We start from the raw sequence: 19361 nt of genomic DNA, 5'->3' as shown, positions 1-19361 counted from the left end.
ATGATTGTCTTTAGTTTGCTATATAGCGTATTTAGGGAGTGAAAGTCATACAATGATAGCTCGGACCAGACTACCGGTCTAACTACCAGTATAGTGACGGGGAGTCAGTCAGTCAGTCAGTTGATCAGTCAGTCGGGGAGTCAGTCGGGGAGACAGTCAATCAGTCAGTCAGTCGATCAGTCAGTCGGGGAGTCAGTCGGGGAGACAGTCAATCAGTCAGTCAGTCGATCAGTCAGTCGGGGGGGGGGGGGGGGAGTCAGTCAGTCAGTTGGCAGTCAGTCGGGGAGTCACTCAGTCAGTCACTCAGTCGGGGAGTCAGTCGGGGAGTCAGTCAATTAGTCAGTCAATCGGGGAGTCAGTCAGTCAATCAATCAGTCGGTCACTCATTCAATTAGAAAGGGGGAGTCAGTCAATCAGTCAGTCAATCAATTAGTCAGTCAAGTGGTCAGTTAGTCAATTAGTCTGTCAGTCAGTCAGTCAGTCAGCGAGATCGTACAAACATGACAATAGGCTGACTCTCTGGGACCAGCAAGCATCTGTTTCGATTTTGAGGGATTTTTGAGAAACATATGGAGAACTACATGTAGGGAGCATTTGCTCACTGGCCACTAGTGGAGCTCTGTTTACGTGGGAAGTGTCTAGGCGCTCTGAGCAAACTTTCGTTAATATACGGAAAGTGTGTCGGTTAAACTTACTTCCTCGCATCGCATCACAAAATACAGATTTTCCTCTTTCACATGAATATAATTTCTTTATGATGAAAGGCGAATAATTATGTGCACTTTTTCATTGAAAAACGGGCAACTCAGTGAAAATTTCGCGTTTCCTATGCAGATCACGGCACATTTCCCCGATTTTTGAGGGTGCGGGTTTACTTCTTCGAACAGCACACGTCTGAACCCGGTCGCATACAATTACCTCGCACGGTTTCTGAAAGATAACACAATAAGCTTTCCATTCATGTAACAACTGTTTAGATTGGTTGAGAAGAACAAGGGGCACTTTTCTTGTCAAATCAGACGTCGCTTTTGTTCCGAGGATCGACCTGCTGTTTATGTATAGTCCGGTCTACGCAGTGGGGCTATGCAGGTCACCGGGTCAATGCACCGTTGTGTGTGACCGCAGAGAATGCAGGGCTTTGATTTTCTGCACGCATGGGTGGCAAAGTTCTCCATATGGTTGCTGTTTAGAAACTGAAATTTTGATTCTGCATTCACAAAGAGTTGTACGTTTGTACTTCACTTTGATCTACACGTATATTTGTCATGCCACATTCACAGATATGAGAGTAACAGCACAATTAATTGTTATTTACATACCGGTAACTTGTATGTTGACACTTTTGTTAAAGAGGGTCCACAGATCCCTCAATTGGGGTGAATGTCTGATATCAAGAGTTTAATTATAGTTGACAGAAGAACTCCGTCGCCATATTTTTTTCATTTGCTCCAAATGTGTTAAGTATACAAAAGGGGTACGAGTGTGACCTGATATTCAGAAAATAAACATGATAAGCAATTTGAAGTCATGGAACTACCGTTACATTGTACCAATTTCAAAACATTGTAAGTTAAGTTAGAATTTCCGTATACAAAGTTCTGACTAAAATTGTTTTTTCTTGTCTTTTTTTAGGGGGGGGGGTGGAAGAGGGGGTCTTTTCCACAAACGTTGCCCCGAAAAAAAACAACTGTTTTTTTGTTTGAAATTATTTATAATTTTTTTTTTAATGTTTCATCCATCTGGATAGGCATTGGTTACGCCACCACCTTGATCACATTCTGGATGAATCATTACTACATCATCATCTTGGCCTGGTGTCTTCTGTATCTCTTCTCCTCGTTCACCACCGAACTCCCCTGGTCCAGCTGCAACCATGAATGGAACACCGAACGTTGCCGAGACACATATGATGTAAGTTGAGTTCCCAGTCCTAAAATCAGCAATAAACATTAGATTTTTTTTTTTGGTCTAGGGCAGTCAACTCCAACAGCCATTTAAAAGACCTAGGTGAAAATTCCAGTTTAACTGGAAATTGGTGACTGGTTTGAACTGGTTTTACTGGTTCAAAGTCACATATACATGTACAAGTTCAAAACCAGTCAAAACCAGTCACCAATTCCCAGTTGAACTGGCACAGTTGAAACCAGTTGAACTGGTTTCAAGTCTTGGCCCTGCATGCATTAGTCTTGGAATTTTGTTCCCTTAATGTAGTTGATTCCTGATGACAGTTATAATTAGCTAGTTTACTGGCACGGCAAGCATGGTAAAGTGTTTCGAAAAAGAATCACCTAAGAATAAAGGCATTTCAATGAAAACTTGATTTCCATTGAATTAATTTTACTCCAAAATTGTCTTGTCCTATGCATGTAGTTTCAGTGGGATGGAGCGAATTTTTAGTCGGAAAAAGAGAGTATATGCGCACTGATTGTGTTCATTTTTGGGGCCTTTGTGTTTCCAGTGTCATACTGCTGAACTCGACAAAGAGCCCTAGATTTCTGCACTTTCCTACGGTCGTAGTGAAATAAAGAATTATTAAGTTAAATAAAAGTCTGTCTAGATCTGTTTGGTTTTAATAACTTTCTGCATGTTGATAATTGTTCATTATAATACATGTAATACAGTTTTGTGCCAGAATTTGTGTGTTTCCAGCCGTTTACACGGATCCTGAATTTAATACATGCTCAAATCTCCACAATTTGCTGGTCATGCCTGAAGTCAAAAATGCAAATGTCTGTTGTCCCGGGAAGGTTGGTTCAAATGCTTAGAATTCAATGTAAACACACGTACAGATTGTGCTCCAATAATTCAGAAGTCAATAGAGCGTACACTGGGTACACTTTACAACAGAGAAAAGCCTTGTGCAGCTGTAATCATGACCAAGCCCTACTGAACAGTCCTTCTGATTTGAAAATCACAGGTGTGTGGAAAAAAGCACACCTGGATTTTTTAAGGTGTGTGATTTTTCTAGGCGTGTGATTTTCTAGGCGTGTGATTTTCTAGGCGAGTGATTTTTCTAGGTGTGTGATTCTACACGTGTGGTCCAAGCTGGGATATATTTCATAATATTCATCTTGGTTTACAATAAAGCCAATTTTTCTTCACCGCCGTACTTTATTTTTCACAAATTATGCTGTAAATGTATGCCGAGGATGTGCGGTACTGAGGGATTCAGGCGTGCGATTATTCGCACTTCTCAGGAAGCTTTTAGGCGTGTGATGGCGTGGGGGTGTGATCGCACTGAACTCAAAGGGGCTGTTTTTGTTGTCATTGATGTCTCCAATACATGTTGAATTAATTTCTGAGCTGGTTCAGAATTGATGTCCTACCTACATAGTCCAAAAACAAAAGTACCGCTACTTTGGTCATTTTCTAAAACCCCTGATGCCGGGGTTTTTGTGCACAAAATTTTAATATATGTTTTGTTATTTTTTTTATTATGAGTGCAGTGTTTCACTTATTATGAGAGTGAATTTCTAATGCAATTTGTCACCTTGTGAATCTAATCATTAACATGGGCCTATAAGGCCAAAAAAAAAAAAAGTTGGTCTCTGGTCAGCGCGCGCGTCGATTTTAATCATGCGTGTCGATCTTTTTTTTTTTTAAAATGTTCCGCGGTAGCTCCAACAGCGCCCTCTATTTCCGCACCTCCTCATTTTTTTTTTTTACCAAAGAGCACCAAGGAATGGGAAATTGCACCAAGGCAAATGATCGAAAGCACCAAGGCAAATTATGGAGGACACCAATGTACATGGGGACACAAAAAAAGCAAAATAGTACCCACCTTGTCTGTACAATCCAAGCTTTAAAAAAAAAAAAAAAAAAAAAAAAAAAAAAAAAGCCGCGTGGCCGCGTCAATTCCGGAACTTTGGTCTGACCAGAGACCGAATATTTTTTTTTTTTTGGCCTAATCTTGACATATTTATTTTATTGTATTTTATTTCAAACTTTTGTTACACAGGATAGTAACACATCTTGTGTGAGTAATGTTTCGTTTTACGCAAATGTGATCAATGAAAGCAGCCCAGTGTCTTTGGCTCAATATGAAGAGGACTTCAACCAGACCTGTGTGAATGAGACATATACTTCTCCTGTTGAAGAATTCTTTGAGTAAGATACCTCTGTCTTTTAGTTTAATAATTTTGTCATTATCACTGGCATAAATCCATATCTTATTTCTCTGTGACCAAGGGTTGAAATTACCCCCCCCCAAAAAAAATAATCTTTAGAGTTGCAGTAAACTCTATCCATGGTCACAAGAAAGATCACAAGTCAAATCACAAGTCAGTCACAAGTCTGAGTCACAAAGTCAATCCCACAGGGATAATTCCTCAATCTGTTATAAAACAAGAAAAAAAAACCTACTAACTAGTACACACCAGTTTCCCTCACCCTACTGGGCATATAATGAATATAACTGTTCCTATAAACACTGTGTGCCAAGTGTCAAGACAGGATCCATTTCATCCCTTATAAAACTCTTATAGGATTAGTGGTGATACTTATTACCACTAATCCTATAATGAGTTGATAAGTTGAAAAGGTTGTTTGACAGCCTGAGTTGACCTTAATCAGGTTACTGTAGACATGGAGGAACTCAGGAAGGACAAAGTGTTCTTGATTTATTGGAAGAGTATTAGACCCCGTTCCCACTTGATCCACCAATTGGGGGATCTGATCCACCTTTTGTCAAATTGCCGGATCAGATCCCCCAATTGGTGGATCAGATCCGGCAATTGTGTGTAGTGGGAACGCTAACCGTTATAAGGTGGATCAGGATCAGATCCACCTTTTCTGATCCACCTCTGGACCAGGATACAGATCCCCCAATTGGTGGATCAGATCCGGCAATTGGCGGATCACGATCAGATGGGAACGCAAAAGGTGGATCTGATCCGGCAATTTGACCTGTTAACATCCGCCCGGTGCACGAGTGGCGCGAAAATGTTGCGGTCTCATGAACGAAGAAACACGTTTTCAGGCGTGTAGCTCATGTGAACATTTCCAGCGTATACAACATGCACAATAAACAACCGCTGAACTACGGGCTAGCACCGCGCATGCAAAAGCGCACGTGGTATCATAAAACTACACTAGGCCTTATTGTTGTTGCGTGTTCGTCCATTACTAAACCTTTTTCATTCGTGAAATTTTACTCATTTTTCCATCCATAAATGACTCTGAGTCCGCACTCACCAAAAGACTTCACTTTGGCACAGAATCATGGAAAAGCTTACGAGTGTGCGATGAGAATAGTGCCGATAACGCGGTACGTACGGAGGTGACAAATCTGAAGTATTGATTATAGAAAATTGGAAAATGATGTCGTAGTTCATCATGTGACCGTTTCTAACCAATGAGAAGCTTCAGAACCAGGGAATCCCTTATCGATGCATTGGTTTCTGCTGTGATCTTGGATTTCACCTGTTAATTTATGCACGCACGGATCCTCTACGGATCCGTGATTTATGTTGGTGAATTCGCATAATTTTTGCCGGTGAATTCTGATAGTGCTGTTTGAAAACTGACCCATCCTGGCCTAGCATGCAACCATGCAACAATGGCACTCCCACAGAGCGCGCGTAATTCCGAACTCAGTGACCTTTCGGACCCGACATTTCCGTACGAAAAGGTGGATCAAGCATAAGTGGGAACGCGTCTTGCGGTTTCGTTGCGGTAAGATAATGATCACACCAAAATGCCGGATCTTGATCCACCTTTTCCCAATTCAAGTGGGAACGCGGTGTTAGTTTCCTTTTTGTAAATATCTTCTATTTTTTAAAGGATTTTGTTTTTAGACAGGCTTTCTTTGTGAAATAGAATGTTCTGTTGACTTTTTACAGGCGGCGTGTGTTGCACATGTCATCAGGAATTGAGGAGTTAGGATCCGTGCAGTGGGAGCTGGCCCTCTGTCTGCTTCTAGCCTGGGTGCTTGTTTATTTCTGCATCTGGAAAGGGGTCAAGTCCACAGGCAAGGTGATCAAAATTGAAATATTCTAGTCTGGGGCAGGGGCGTCTATTGCTTCTCAAATGTTGGGGGGGGGGTTCATACCGGTACCTTGAACAGATCAAATGCGAGCGCGAAGCCTTTTACAATTGTAAGTTACGGCATGGGGTTCGTCAGAATATTAATTCAGTCTGAAGATCATGAAATACAAACAGATTTTATGCGGACCCCAGTGCATGGTGCACCCTCTAAAGTGGCTTTTCCCCCTGGGCTATTGGGCATTAATTGATATGATGGATTTAGTGATGTGCACATTCCTTCAAATAAGTGCAAACTTTTTCCACTGGGGAGGGGGGGGGGGCAATGCTGTTGGCAGGTCCCAAAATATTTATTGTATTCTAAGCCCTATGAGCTCTGTGCTCCAACAAAAGAGGGCGCGTTTTTACCACTTTGAGAGCCCCTTGGATGGGACCCCACTGCGTGTGCGTACGGGACTCGTTCGCGCGCTAAGTACAATGTACGCACAAGTTCATGATCCTGAATGTGCACAAAGCTAAGCTGTACAGCGCCCTCGCATGTGAGCGTTAGGCGTCGTCGGCATGCGAATACAGTCGATTTCAAATTGTTATGGTCTCGCAGAGTAATCCCTACCCCAAATAAGTTTGGATCGTGGATGCACCGGGAACCAGTCTATGTCACCCCCAACTCTCGTTTTCTAGCCGTTGAAGGGGTACTTGTGCACCGAGCCCATATCTGGGTAAACATAAAAAGTAAGTCTAGTTTCTGTAACAGGAGCAAATGATTGTTTTGGATCGTTAGGAAGGCCTACATATACATTGCAGTGACAGTGCTTTGCTCCCCCCCCCCCCCCTCCCACTTTCTATTTTTTTCCGCTGTCCCTGATAGTGCCATTTTGTATTCACATCAGCTGAAAGTCTTACTGTTGTGCATACTGCCCATTCGCTCCAACTCCATTCTGTTTATTTCGTATCACTTTATTGCAGGTTGTGTATTTCACTGCCACTTTTCCCTACGTGGTGCTTACCATTCTCCTGATCCGCGGTGTCACTCTGGACGGAGCAGGGAGTGGCCTTATATTCTACCTCAAGCCCAACATCACAAGACTTGCTGACAGTCAGGTAAGGCCACAAAAAAATAATAGTTCTGCTTCCGGTTTCCCTACCGACACCTTTCTAACAGCCCTACCCCAACTTTTTTATGGGAAAAATGAGAAAAAAAACCCACAAAACCATCAATTTCTACCTTTTACCCTTGACTACGAGCAGATGCCTCCATATGATTGTACCCAAAAAACAATTGGCAAAAACAATAAGAAAATCCCTACCTACCTGCCCTATTTTCAAATTCCATGTAATCGGAAGCAGAACTATTTTTTTTGGGCCATATTATCTGCCCTCAGTACAAAAGGGTTGACCAACAAAAGGCATATTAATTTCATTCATTCGTTTATTTGTTTTATATTCCAACTTGGAACACACCCCTTTACCCCGGGGAGGGTTTACATCAACATATTAAACCTGAATGTTGAAATATGCATTGGCCGGAGAAAGCAAAGCAAAGTCATCTAGAGCAATCACACATTAAGATTTTCTTTTAAGTTCATAAACAAAAGAATGAATTTGGCAACACAATTAACAATAGCTTCATCTGTTGAACTCATAAGAAATATAAATTGTTGACTGTATGTAAGCATCTGAAAGTGTGCATGTTTTTCACTTACAAAGTTAACTCTTTCAGTGCCAAAGTCGTACATGCTTGGTATATTTGTTAGTTCGACAGTGCCAACCTCGTACATGTACAAGGTAAAGTTCATACTTAAAATCGCCAAACCTCGTACATGTACGAGGTAGAGTAAGCATGTTATCACAAGGGGGCGCTCTCGCTCTTTCTAATAATATCATTTTCATTCAGGTACGACCTGTATTTATTTGTTTCATTCGAGTTCTTGCGAGAGGGCGCAGCACTGACACTTGTATTTTCTGCAAAAAGTGCGGAATTCCCCTGTGTGCTGGACAGTGTTTCAGGCCGGGGTGTATCACTATGTATGTGACTACAATTGACTTTCCAATATAACAAGGATATACCAGAGAGCAAACACAACAAATTTAGTGGATAAAACTTATTTACTTTTTTTTTTACAGAATTTTGAACAATTACAAAAAACACTCGAAGTTGGTCACTTTAGGGTTAAACTTTTCAAATTTCGCGGGCACTGTAAGAGTTAAACATTTGTTCCTGAAGAGCACTGTTAAAAGATTTAGTAAAAAATGGATTTCAGATTCAGCCTCCAGATTACAGTGAGGGCAAATTCGCTGGGCATATTCAATACCTAGATACCTTACAATTTCTATAAAGAGACTATTAATATGCTTTACTGACTTTGAGCTGAATCATGCGGAATGAGTAATTTTGCAGTGACCTGGAACTGTAGGAACGGTGTTTATGCAGAAATTGAATGAGGTTTCGTTTGGTTCACTTCATTTACTTTATTTTTTTATCTAACTCAGTGCAAGGTTAATGCTAAAACTGATGACATGTCTTGCTAATGGATAAAAAGTGACAGAGGTCTCCAGGAAGCAATCGTATAAAAGCAGAGACTTATGTAGAAAGTCAAATGTTAAATACAGTATATGCTCAATTTTACACAATATGGATGGAATCAAGTGATATAGGCCTAACTCCAGTATTACACAAGCACTGATTATACAGACTATATTGATTTATTTGCCCTGTACTTGCTCTCTGGTTTGATTATTAAAAACGCTTTCCTTTTTTTCCCCTCCTTTTTGGGGGGGGGGGGGGGGTTGACTCGTGAAGACAAAATGGCCGCCATTCATGTGTGATCGAAAGATTTTCTCGGAAAATAAGACTGATTCGTTTCGCCTAAGAAAGCGAGAAAGAAGATCACAAACCTGCTGGAAATTTCCGCAAGTATTTCTTTTCTCCTCGAAACCGATAAATGAAGAAAATTAATTCGTCAAAACGAGTGAATTGAAACTTTTGTACAACGACTCCCGGTCGACCGCACAGCGACAGTTTATGCATGTACACATGCTACATCATGTGTCATGCGATTGCGAGTTTTCTCGAGAAAAATCGCATAATGAAAAGTTTGGGGCCCAAACGCGCAAAAGATCACTGTGTGTGTGAGACAGCTCCACAGCTTGTCCAATTGACCTTGCGATTTGCATACCACACGCAACACGCTGGCCAGCCTACCACATAGGATCCTCCATTCTCAAAAGGTACATCGTGCACACTAAGGGACGTCCTTCCGTATACACCACATACATCTAGCAAGCACGGCAGCCTTTGTGTAACTTTTTTTGGCATTTCAACGATCCGTTTACATATATTTTGTCGCAAACCACGAGTGTATGCATAAAATGACATTGTTAAATGAACAACTTACAAGAAAAAAAAAACTGGACTAAGGTAAACATGGTTATAAAAATTCAGTGCCAATGGCAAGTATGAGTGCATTAAGTGAAGCTTCGGCAAGTCCATGAACATTGTCACAAAAGTGAACATTGAGGCCTAAAAAATACAAGTCAAACTTAAACGAAATTAGTGAACATCATGTGCATATACCATGTAACATAGAACTGTATAATACAGCTCTATGACATGTACACGTACATACTGCATGATACTCCATGGCAAACATGGTAATACCCCCCCCCCCCCCGAGTCAGTGGAACGGCCCAACACAACAATGTGGGCTTAGGTCACGTGCACTCACAAGACTGACCTCTGCAACAAATCCAGTCTTTGGGGGAAAACGTTGACGAAAAAATGATCAGTGGTTTCTTAACCAATAAAATTGAGCTTTATATGAATGGAAAGAGAATTTCATCCTCTTTATAAAACCGCTACCCCCAGTGTGCTCTGACATTGGGTTCTTGAGATACGTTGAGATAAACAACCGAAGGTCTCTCACAAACTGTCATTTTCTGTTCCGCTCCATAGACAATTGCCTCATACCCCACATTTTCCAAAAAAAAATGATCAGTGGTTTTTCTGCTCTTCCAAGCCAGACATAAATAGACTTAAAGCCAGAAGAATGAATTTCATAATCTGCAACCCCCAGATTTGTGCGACCGTCCGTTCTGAAGATACAAGGAATTTAGTGTAAAAAATCTTTGTGGTCATTTCTCACGTTAAAGCTTGTGTGGACATTTCCGGTTGAGTAGATGCGCGCTACTTTTCATTATGGAGCGCCTGTGGGGACAATAAAAATCCGTATCAAGCATGGAACCAAGGTCTTACGTGTGTAATTTGCCCTGCAGCCGCTCACGGTTGCACATGTCCGTGGTCCCACTATAGCCTAATGGAAACATTTTGTAATTTCCCCCTTGTCCATGTAGGTATGGATTGATGCCGGCACACAGATCTTCTTTTCCTATGCCATTGGTATAGGGTGCCTGACTGCCCTAGGTAGCTACAACGCATTCCACAACAACTGTTACAAGTAAGAGAGTCAAACAGTCCAGGGGCCAATTTAACATTACTCATCTTATCTTACCTAGGACTCATCTTTGGACTGAAGACGAGTCCCTCTTTAAGATCGATCCTAGCTAAGAAGCGTCCTAGGATCAATTGTACTTAACGCTTCTTAAGGCCAAAAAAAAAAAGTCTCCGGTGTCTGGTATGCGCAGTAGCCATGCGCGTCGGCAAAATGAAATTATTATTTTTTTCAATGAAAGATGATGTCTCAAAACCGCCAAACTCACTGGTTTGACTGGAATCCTGCTGCTGCACAATTTTAACGTGTTTTTAGATTGGGTTATGGTCGAGAATAAGCTTTATGTGGCCTCTCTGGGCTCCCATATATTTGCACTAAGTTTAGTCGGGGACCATTTGCAGTCATCAACCGACATTTGAAGCAAAAAAATCAGGTAAAAAAAAAAAAAAGCCGCGGCGCCGCACCACTTTTTGGGCAAGCTCCATACCAGAAACCTTTCCTTTTTTTTTTTGGCCTAAGCAAGACGTATCAAAATACTGTTGAGGGAATTTTATCTCTTAAACGATGACCAAATTCCCAATTTGTTGTTGTTTGTTTATTGAATCATGTTTGTTTTTACCTTGTGACAAAACATTCGTTGATAAGAAATATGCAAAAGCAAATGCGGGGTTGAAGTTTCATCTGGAAAATAATTATTCTCCGGTATTTCACAGTCACAGTTCACAAAAAAAAACACTTCAGTATTAGGCAAAAAAAAAAAAAATATTCGGTCTCTGGTCAGACCAAAGTTCCGGAATTGATGCAGCGACGCGGCTTTTTTTTTTTTTTCAAGCTTGGATTGTACAGGCAAGGTGGGGTACTATTTTGCTTTTTTGGGTGTCCTCATGTACATTGGTGTACTCCATAATTTGCCTTGGTGCCCTCGATCATTTGCCTTGGTGCAATTTCCCATTCCTTGGTGCTCTTGGGTAAAAAAAAAATGAGGAGGTGCGGCAATAGAGGCGGTGTTGGAGCTATCGTGGAACATTTTAAGAAAAAAAAGGATTGACGCGCATGATTAAAATCGACGTGCGCGCTGACCAGAGACTGACTATTTTTTTTTTGGCCTTACCCTCAATTATGACTACCCAATTCGTTCCCCGGTCCTCACTCATTTTCAAGAACCGTTAATGTTGTTAATTAGGTGTTAGCCCATAATTATAATTCTAAAATAAAAGCGAATTATTATTAAAACTACCCAAGTGTCGGAAACGTTTTTTAAAAACTGTTTCTCCAGCAGTTATCCTTCTCTTGCGTTAAATTAAATTTCCAACCTGTGGCCATAGGCCGTAAACTCAACTTGCCCTTTTACGCAAAGACAGTGCACTGATTTCGAGACAATATAGCGCATGTAATCATGAGATAAGACAACCCTTGGACCGATCTTATGTTAAGATGAGTTTAAACCGCATTGCTAGGGAAGCTAGGACATGTTGAATGTATCCTAAGTTTGTTGAAATCTTTATCCATCTCAATTAACTCAACGACAACTTTGATTCACACATATATTTCTTCTTCTTTGTGTTTTCCATCTCCAGAGATACCTTGATCATAGTCAGCATTAACAGCTTCACCAGTCTGTATGGAGGCATTACCATCTTCTCTGTCTTAGGCTTCATGGCCCACGAGCAAAAAATTGACATCAGTGAGGTGGCTGACAAAGGTGGGTCTTTTCTCATTTCTTCTTCCCCAAAATAAATTTAAAGGGAAAATACAACATTTGCAAACATCAAAAAATAAAACTACCAAATCATTTTGAAATACATTGCTGGACTGTTAGTGAATGACAGTGTAAAGCATCCTGTAAAATCATGGCACCTGGTATACTGTCATTTTCAAGAAAAGTGGTATTTTTGTATCAATTTCCAACGCTGATCGGCCGATCAGCGTTGGAAAAAACTGGCTTTTTTTCATATACTGGCCCCAGTTGACCATCGCACTTGTTTGCAATCGATTACACACCTATGGACGGGTACAAGCCAGCTAGACTGTTTCCCTGACCTTACAATTCCCCAATGTATGTAAACTGCTCTGTTTCTTCTTAAATGAAGTCAGGGAACCAGACTACAGGAAAATGATTGGTTTTCTTGGTTTTTATAGCATTTTCGAACCCAAAACCTCAAAAAAGTCAGTGTAACTATATTTGCTATATATTTCCAACCCCCCAATTCCATCCATTTCTGAAAATTACAGCAAAAGCAAATGATGTACATGTATATTTCCTTTAAGCAGATGATTTGTGGAACAATACACTTTTAGAAGTTGCTTTTACTTTAGAGGAAAATTTAATATCTTTTATTGAATTTATATAATCCCTGTTTTAAAGGTAAAGTAGATCAGTTGCAGCTATCCAAAAAGTAACTGACAAAATTATTGTTGAAAAGCTTACTTGCTTTTAAGATTGCAATAAACTCCCTGTAAAATTATTCCGTCTGGCATGCTGTCATTTTGAAGAAAACAATGAAAGGCGGGAATTTCCTAAAGTATTTCAAGTGATGCATTTTTCGAAATTTTCGTTAGTATATTAAGCAAATCCATGAACGATTGCACGCAAGCATTGGTACGACACAAATGTGCGCACATTTGCTGTTATTCGTCGGTTCTGTGCGTGACATCACGCAACTGCAATCAGCTGAATGAGAAATCCGTTGAATATGATTTTTGCCCATGCATTTTTATTCATCTTTGACAGGTCCAGGGCTTGTCTTTATTGCCTACCCTAAGGCTGTCTCTCTGATGCCTGCTGCTCCTATCTGGGCCTGTGTTTTCTTCTTCATGCTCTTACTAATGGGTCTGGACAGCCAGGTGATCTTTTTATAGATAATCTCAAGACACCCCCATTTCCCTAGTCTGTACGTGGAATATATCCCCTTAAACAGCAAGGGTCTATGATATATGAGCAGATTCGGCGATTAATGATGCAAAACAAGACTGCATCTTGACCTCGAGATTCTGACCAGCGGGCGTCTTCTATCAGCTCTTCCGTAACCTGTTGTATTACAAAAACTTGGCAGCCAAATTGACCAATCAACGGCTTAGTCCACATTTCTGATCGTCGTTTTGATCAGAAATGTGGACTTACTGGATTGGTCAGCTTAGTCCACATTTCTGATTGTCGTTTCGATCACAAATGTGGACTTAGCTGTGGATTGGTCAGCTTAGTCCTCATTTCAGATCGTCGTTTCAATCAGAAATGTGGACTAAGCTGTGGATTGGTCAATTTGGCTGCCAAGTTTTTGTAATACAACAATCCGTTGTATTCTGATCGAAACGACGCTATATACAGTTTCTACAGTCAACTCCGATTGGCTGCTAGGCTGGGTTGCATAAAATTTGCCTTGCTGTCATATCAGATGTTAATTATACAGAGAGGCTCCGTTTGACAAAGGGTGATTATACTCAGACAACCTGTTCCCTCCCCCCCCCCCAAAAAAAGAAAATTTTAAACAACAAAAATTGGCCATGGTAAGGATAGCAATGTTCTCATGGCCTGTGCATCCAACTCAAGATCTGTGGATAATTCCGCAGGTTGTTAGCAGTGAGCCCAGTCTGGGCTTCTGGTGCTGTGTCCTTGGGCAAGACACTTTGTCGCAGTTGCAATGCTTCTCTCCACCCAGGAGTAAATCTTAAGTTTTATGACGATTGTAATTGATTTCAAGGCGCAAAAGCAACCCCAAATAAAAAAGCTTTATTTCATTTGGTTTTTATAAGATGCCCAATATAGATAGTAATTTTTAAATTAAAACATACAAATTAAAGGTACGGTTCATCATTTGTAATGTGTGCATTTTGTTTATTTGAAGTAACAAACGTGTTCAAAATCTAAAGAAGGGTGCTGAACAACTAACCTGATGAATTTTCAGCTCAGCTTCAGCTGTATGTTCCGAGAAAAACAGCATTCTACGATCACGATTTCAAATCAGAAGTTGCTGAATCAAGTTTTGAGCCGGGCCTGAGTTCAGCGTCCGAGACGCGTTCTCACTAAGCCGATTGCAGCTACGCGATGTTGCGCACCGATTCAAACGAAATATAGCAACCCCGTGCGCAATCCATGGACTGTAGCTTTAAACGCTCGTTAGGAAAAATCTGAAATTTGTTGAAGAGCCTGGAAATCAACATTAAAGACTCTTGAGTTGTGCTCATCAAATAGCCTTCTGTTAATTCCACCTCCCATTGCTTTGAATATCTAGTTTGTAGCTGTGGAAGGCTTCGTCACTGCTGTAGTAGACCTGTTCCCCAAACTGCGCAAGGGATACAACAGGGAGTACTTCATACTGGTTGTCTGCACTGTCTCCTATGCCTTTGGTCTGGCCATGGTAACAAATGTAAGCCATTAAATCTTTTCAGAGTTTTCTGACAAAATTTCTTATATTTTCAACTTGACAAATGTCATTGTGTATGCTTTCATATCCTTATAACAATAATCTGTCTATTGACCAACAAAGGCAACGTACCTCAAAATCAAACCCATAACAGAAACAATACATTTTGGAGGGGAGTTGCGTGTTCTTGAATTTGTATGAAAAAAAAATAAAGCAAAAAATACTGCAAAAGATATTTATTGTACATTGTGTTGTTTTTTTATTTGTGTTTGCTTGACCATTGTTGACAATCATGACAATACTTTAGTTGGAGAAATTACTACATCTACATGTGTAGTTTACTTGGATTGATCTTATTTTAAAGCTATAGTCCATCATTTGTAATTAGTGCATTTTGTTTGTTTGAAGCAACAAAAGTGTTCAAAATCTAATGAAGGATACTGAACAACTTACTTGATGAAGTTTCAGTTCAGCTTCAGCTGTATATTCCGAGAAAAACAGCATTCTAGGATCTCAATTTAAAATCAAAAGTTGCTAAATCATGTTTCGAATTGTTTTGAATTGCAGCTTTACGCGATGTCGCACACTGATCCGATGAATTATAGCAACCGCGCGCGCCTGTGCGTCGTTCCAATGCTTGTGCGCGCTGCGCCAAATAACAAAACGAACAACTAATTTAAATTTTCCTACGGTGCTTCTTAAGAAGCACCGTTGGAAATGCCTTCTTTCGTTGATTTCTTCAAAATGAGAGCTTGCCAGAAAGAATAATTTCACAGGGAGTATAGTCCCCTTACTATCTTTCAACCAGTATGTTTTTCAACAATAATTACGCCAGTTACTTTTTTGGATAGCTGCAAATGATGGACTCGGGCTTTAAACTTACTTTGAATGATAATTTCCTCCATTTGTAAAATAATGACAGTCGCTTTTCACTTTTTTTCAGGGAGGAATGTATGTATTCCAGGTCTATGACTATTACTCAGCCAGCGGCATGGTCTTGCTGTGTATGGCATTCTTTGAAACCGTTACAATTGGATGGATTTATGGTGAGGGCATGTAGTGATTCCATAGACGTTTCATCAACTGATTCAACCAGTTCACGCTGGGATTATTTTAACAAGAACCGAACAAGGCGCAGGATTACTTTTCACTCGACCTCAATGCCAGACGGGTTCAGGCCATCACCCTCGGGCAGTATACACTCGTATTTCCGGCCTCGCTCGCTGCGAGCGGGTCGCTGACAGATATTTCCAGCCTAATTGCTCCCTGCGTGTTTATCCGTCATCCTTTCCGAATACCTCAAAACCTTTGCGGGTATACACGTCTTCCAGGGCAAACTGGTTAAAGGTTAGATGGAGAATCAAATCACCATACAAATAAGCAGGTCAGTATAGACCATTATCGTTTTGCGGCCATCTTGATTTTTTTCCCATACTTAACCAAGGCGAGGCTGGAAGGAAAAATATTCTGGTTGCTTTCTGCAAAAAAAACATCATTCAGTACCGTTATTGGATACAGGGAACATATGGTGGCAGCATTATTAAGATCTATACCAGAATGCCTTGGCTGTATCTTTTACAAAAGATCCTTACTTTACTACTGGGTAGACAAAATGGGTAGACCGTATGTAGACCCTATGGGCTCAAGTACCCCTTCATCGGTAAGAAAGGAAGAGTAAGGGGAGACCATGCATTGGGAGAGATATATGAACGCATTGCTAATGACGCCTGATGCTGCAGGCTTAGACGCTATGACTATATACGCACGCAAACCAGTACGTACACCCTGTCCAAGGGCCGCTCATCAAAAGTGGTCAGAAAGTATCCTGTCTGGAGCCCAAACTTACAGAACAGGGTAATGGCCTGAAAAATAGGTTCCTCACGGATTTCATGATTGTGGAACTGAAGAGTGACCAGCCACACACCCCTACCACTGCTTTCAAAGCAATTAACCATTCTCTAATCAATATTAGGTTTTGCCCTTCACCGAGGTGTAATAACACTGTACAGTGTGTTACCTCTCGAGTGAAAGTTGGAAAAAAATGACTCATGTGGGATTGCGGGAACCCAATACATCCTGGTTTCTAGTGCAAATTGTCTAATACCACTCCACCACCGAGCTAATGGGATCTGTTGGCTGGCTCAAATCTGATGTTCATTTGGCAGCGGGTATATACCGCAATTAAACTACTCATAAGATTGACCACTTCGTCACCGTTTTCACAAACAGCCACATATAACTATATATATTATGTTGATTTTGAAGAAAAGTGTTTTCGAGATAATCGCAAAAGAAGTACAGTTTCTCATATTTTAAAACTGCAAGAAATACTACTTTGCAACAACTTTGTGCAGCAAGAAAACCATCACACGATTCTACGTGAGCTGAAGTTTTACATAAACCCGGTAATAAGACTTAATACAGCAGTTAATAAGTGAAAATTAATTAGTAAAGATATGTGGCTCTTCGTGAAAACGCAAATTCAGGTTTCCGATATATTGGCCCTTTCTGTTCAACGTGTATTTCCATAGGCGCGCGTGAGTATGGGCGCGCAGCTGAAAATGTAACAAAGATAAGTGGCTCTTCGTGAAAACGCAAATCTCATTTGACCTATTTTTACGTATGTCCGTGCAATGGGTTTTGTACGCGTTCAAAGGGCCAAAGTGTATGTGGCTCTTCGTGAAAACGCAAAATGCATTTATCGTGATTTCTGCCCCTTGCAACATTAATGTAACTGAGAAATTAATGATGTTTTGCTTACAGAAACATTTCAAAATGGTTAAGTACATTGTTTTAATGCGAAATATTGAAAAAAATCAAAATCGAAAAATTGTAATTTTTGCATATGTGGCTCTTCGTGAAAACGGTGACGACTTGTAATCAGGATTCTGGAACCAATCCTAGCAGTAGAAAAAAGCCAAGGTTTCAGAAATTGCATATGCTCCATCACAGGCCACTGTACATTTAGGTCCACACCCACAAAATGTTCAACAAACTACTGATTCTTTTTAATGATACTTTTTTTGTTGTCTTCAGGCGGTGAGAGATTCTTTCAGGATATTGAAAGAATGATTGGCTACCGGCCATTTGTGTGGTTCAAATGGTGCTGGATGTTCTTCACCCCAGGCATAGCACTGGTGAGGAGTTGTTGTTGATTTGTATTTAAAAGACAAAATTGGTTATTATTTTTTAGTACATGTATTGGCTGTTCTCAATCCAAAGATGTGTCGGAGCAGTGCACTATAAAGCTGCTGAATAGGCCAACAAGCTGGAGTAGAGGCAATAAAGTCTTGAGACTTAAGGCTTTAGGAGGGCCAGGCATGCAACTTTTTCTCAGATCAGCTGATTTTCGGGTTTTTTTTCACAAACTGCAGTGAATATTAGAAAGCTTGGAATTTCCTCCTCTTTTTTGGTGACTTCCCTATTTCATGCCCAGTACCCGTTTTTATTTTATTGAGGCGAATACCTCATTTTAGGAAGTTCAAACTGAAAATAATAGAACCGACACGCAACACCCTTCCCCATTCAAAGTAGTTTCACCACTGCACTCTATAGTGTCTGAAGAATATTTTTGGCCAATATTTTATTTCTCTAAAAACACTGCCGCCTAAATAAGAACCATGTGTAAACCATTTGATTTTGTGATATGCAGTACACCTCTGTTGGTTATCAAACCGAAATCCCATTTATCAAGCAGTCTAGTACCCAAGCTAACAGTAAACGATTGTACTAATGTAATGTTCAAATTGTAAGAACTTGTAACTTTTACCAATAATAGACTTTCAAGTATTCCCGCTTCCTAATTTTTCTTTGTGTTCTTTACCTTGCTCCTACTTTTCATACTGTTTTCCTTGAAATTCCTATTTTTTCTATTTTTTATATGAAAACTGCGAAAATGAAATCTCACTGAATATATTTCATGACAGTGTTACACACTATCATTTGTAAATCACACAATGACGGGCTTAGGCGCAGGAGTACTGCAACTGTACTTCCAAGAGCTTTGTTGAGGATGGAGCACAAGTGTTGTGAGTACAGAACATGCCAAATGAGGCTTATGATGCTGTGGACATGGGTGAGCATGCATCAACGAAAACTACTCCTGAAAGCCCGCAAGTTCTACTTTTATCCTGATTTTGGTCTCCAAAGTCTTACTTTTATTCTGTTTTGTTTTTGTGTTTTTTTATCCCAGTGTTCTCTTACTTTTTCACCTGGGTCTGCTTGAAAGCCTGCAATAAAATGGAGTCACTTCTGTTTATGCGCCGAAATGTGACCGGCTCCACAAACAAGAGTATATTATGTCATGCTGAGCATAATTGTGTAATGGCGCTCAACATTAAGAGGGTGAAAATTTTGTAAAAATGTGATTTTCATTTTTTATCACGAATGACATCTTTAATACCTACAGTTTCAGGTTTCATTCACAGAAATGTTGATTTTGATGAACAAAGTGGAAAAAACAACCATTTCGTGTGTCCGTTGTTCTGTTGTTCTACAACAAAGACGGCTATTTCAAAGCCTGTTTTCTCGTTTATGTAATTTGAACTCCAAGAAAGTATTTAATATGAAA

At 40.3% G+C, this 19361-nt stretch overlaps 1 protein-coding gene across 1 annotated transcript in view; it reads left to right on the top strand.

The window, feature by feature from the left end:
- The window catches only part of LOC119719817 (sodium- and chloride-dependent GABA transporter 2-like), a 33625-nt gene that overhangs the window by 9808 nt on the left and 4456 nt on the right, over nucleotides 1–19361 (top strand). The window contains exons 4-13 of the mRNA XM_038189314.1: nucleotides 1748–1911; nucleotides 3959–4107; nucleotides 5841–5973; nucleotides 6949–7083; nucleotides 10333–10436; nucleotides 12008–12132; nucleotides 13162–13274; nucleotides 14660–14794; nucleotides 15735–15837; nucleotides 17828–17928. Of these exons, the coding sequence (XP_038045242.1) occupies nucleotides 1748–1911; nucleotides 3959–4107; nucleotides 5841–5973; nucleotides 6949–7083; nucleotides 10333–10436; nucleotides 12008–12132; nucleotides 13162–13274; nucleotides 14660–14794; nucleotides 15735–15837; nucleotides 17828–17928 (1262 nt within the window). The remainder of the gene's footprint in view (nucleotides 1–1747; nucleotides 1912–3958; nucleotides 4108–5840; nucleotides 5974–6948; nucleotides 7084–10332; nucleotides 10437–12007; nucleotides 12133–13161; nucleotides 13275–14659; nucleotides 14795–15734; nucleotides 15838–17827; nucleotides 17929–19361) is intronic.

This window comes from Patiria miniata, unplaced genomic scaffold (genome assembly GCF_015706575.1).
Source record: "Patiria miniata isolate m_02_andy unplaced genomic scaffold, ASM1570657v1 HiC_scaffold_13, whole genome shotgun sequence".
Taxonomy (NCBI): Eukaryota; Metazoa; Echinodermata; class Asteroidea; order Valvatida; family Asterinidae; genus Patiria; species Patiria miniata.
The sequence above is the reverse complement of the archived record's forward strand: the minus strand, read 5'-3'. Positions and strand labels throughout refer to the sequence as shown.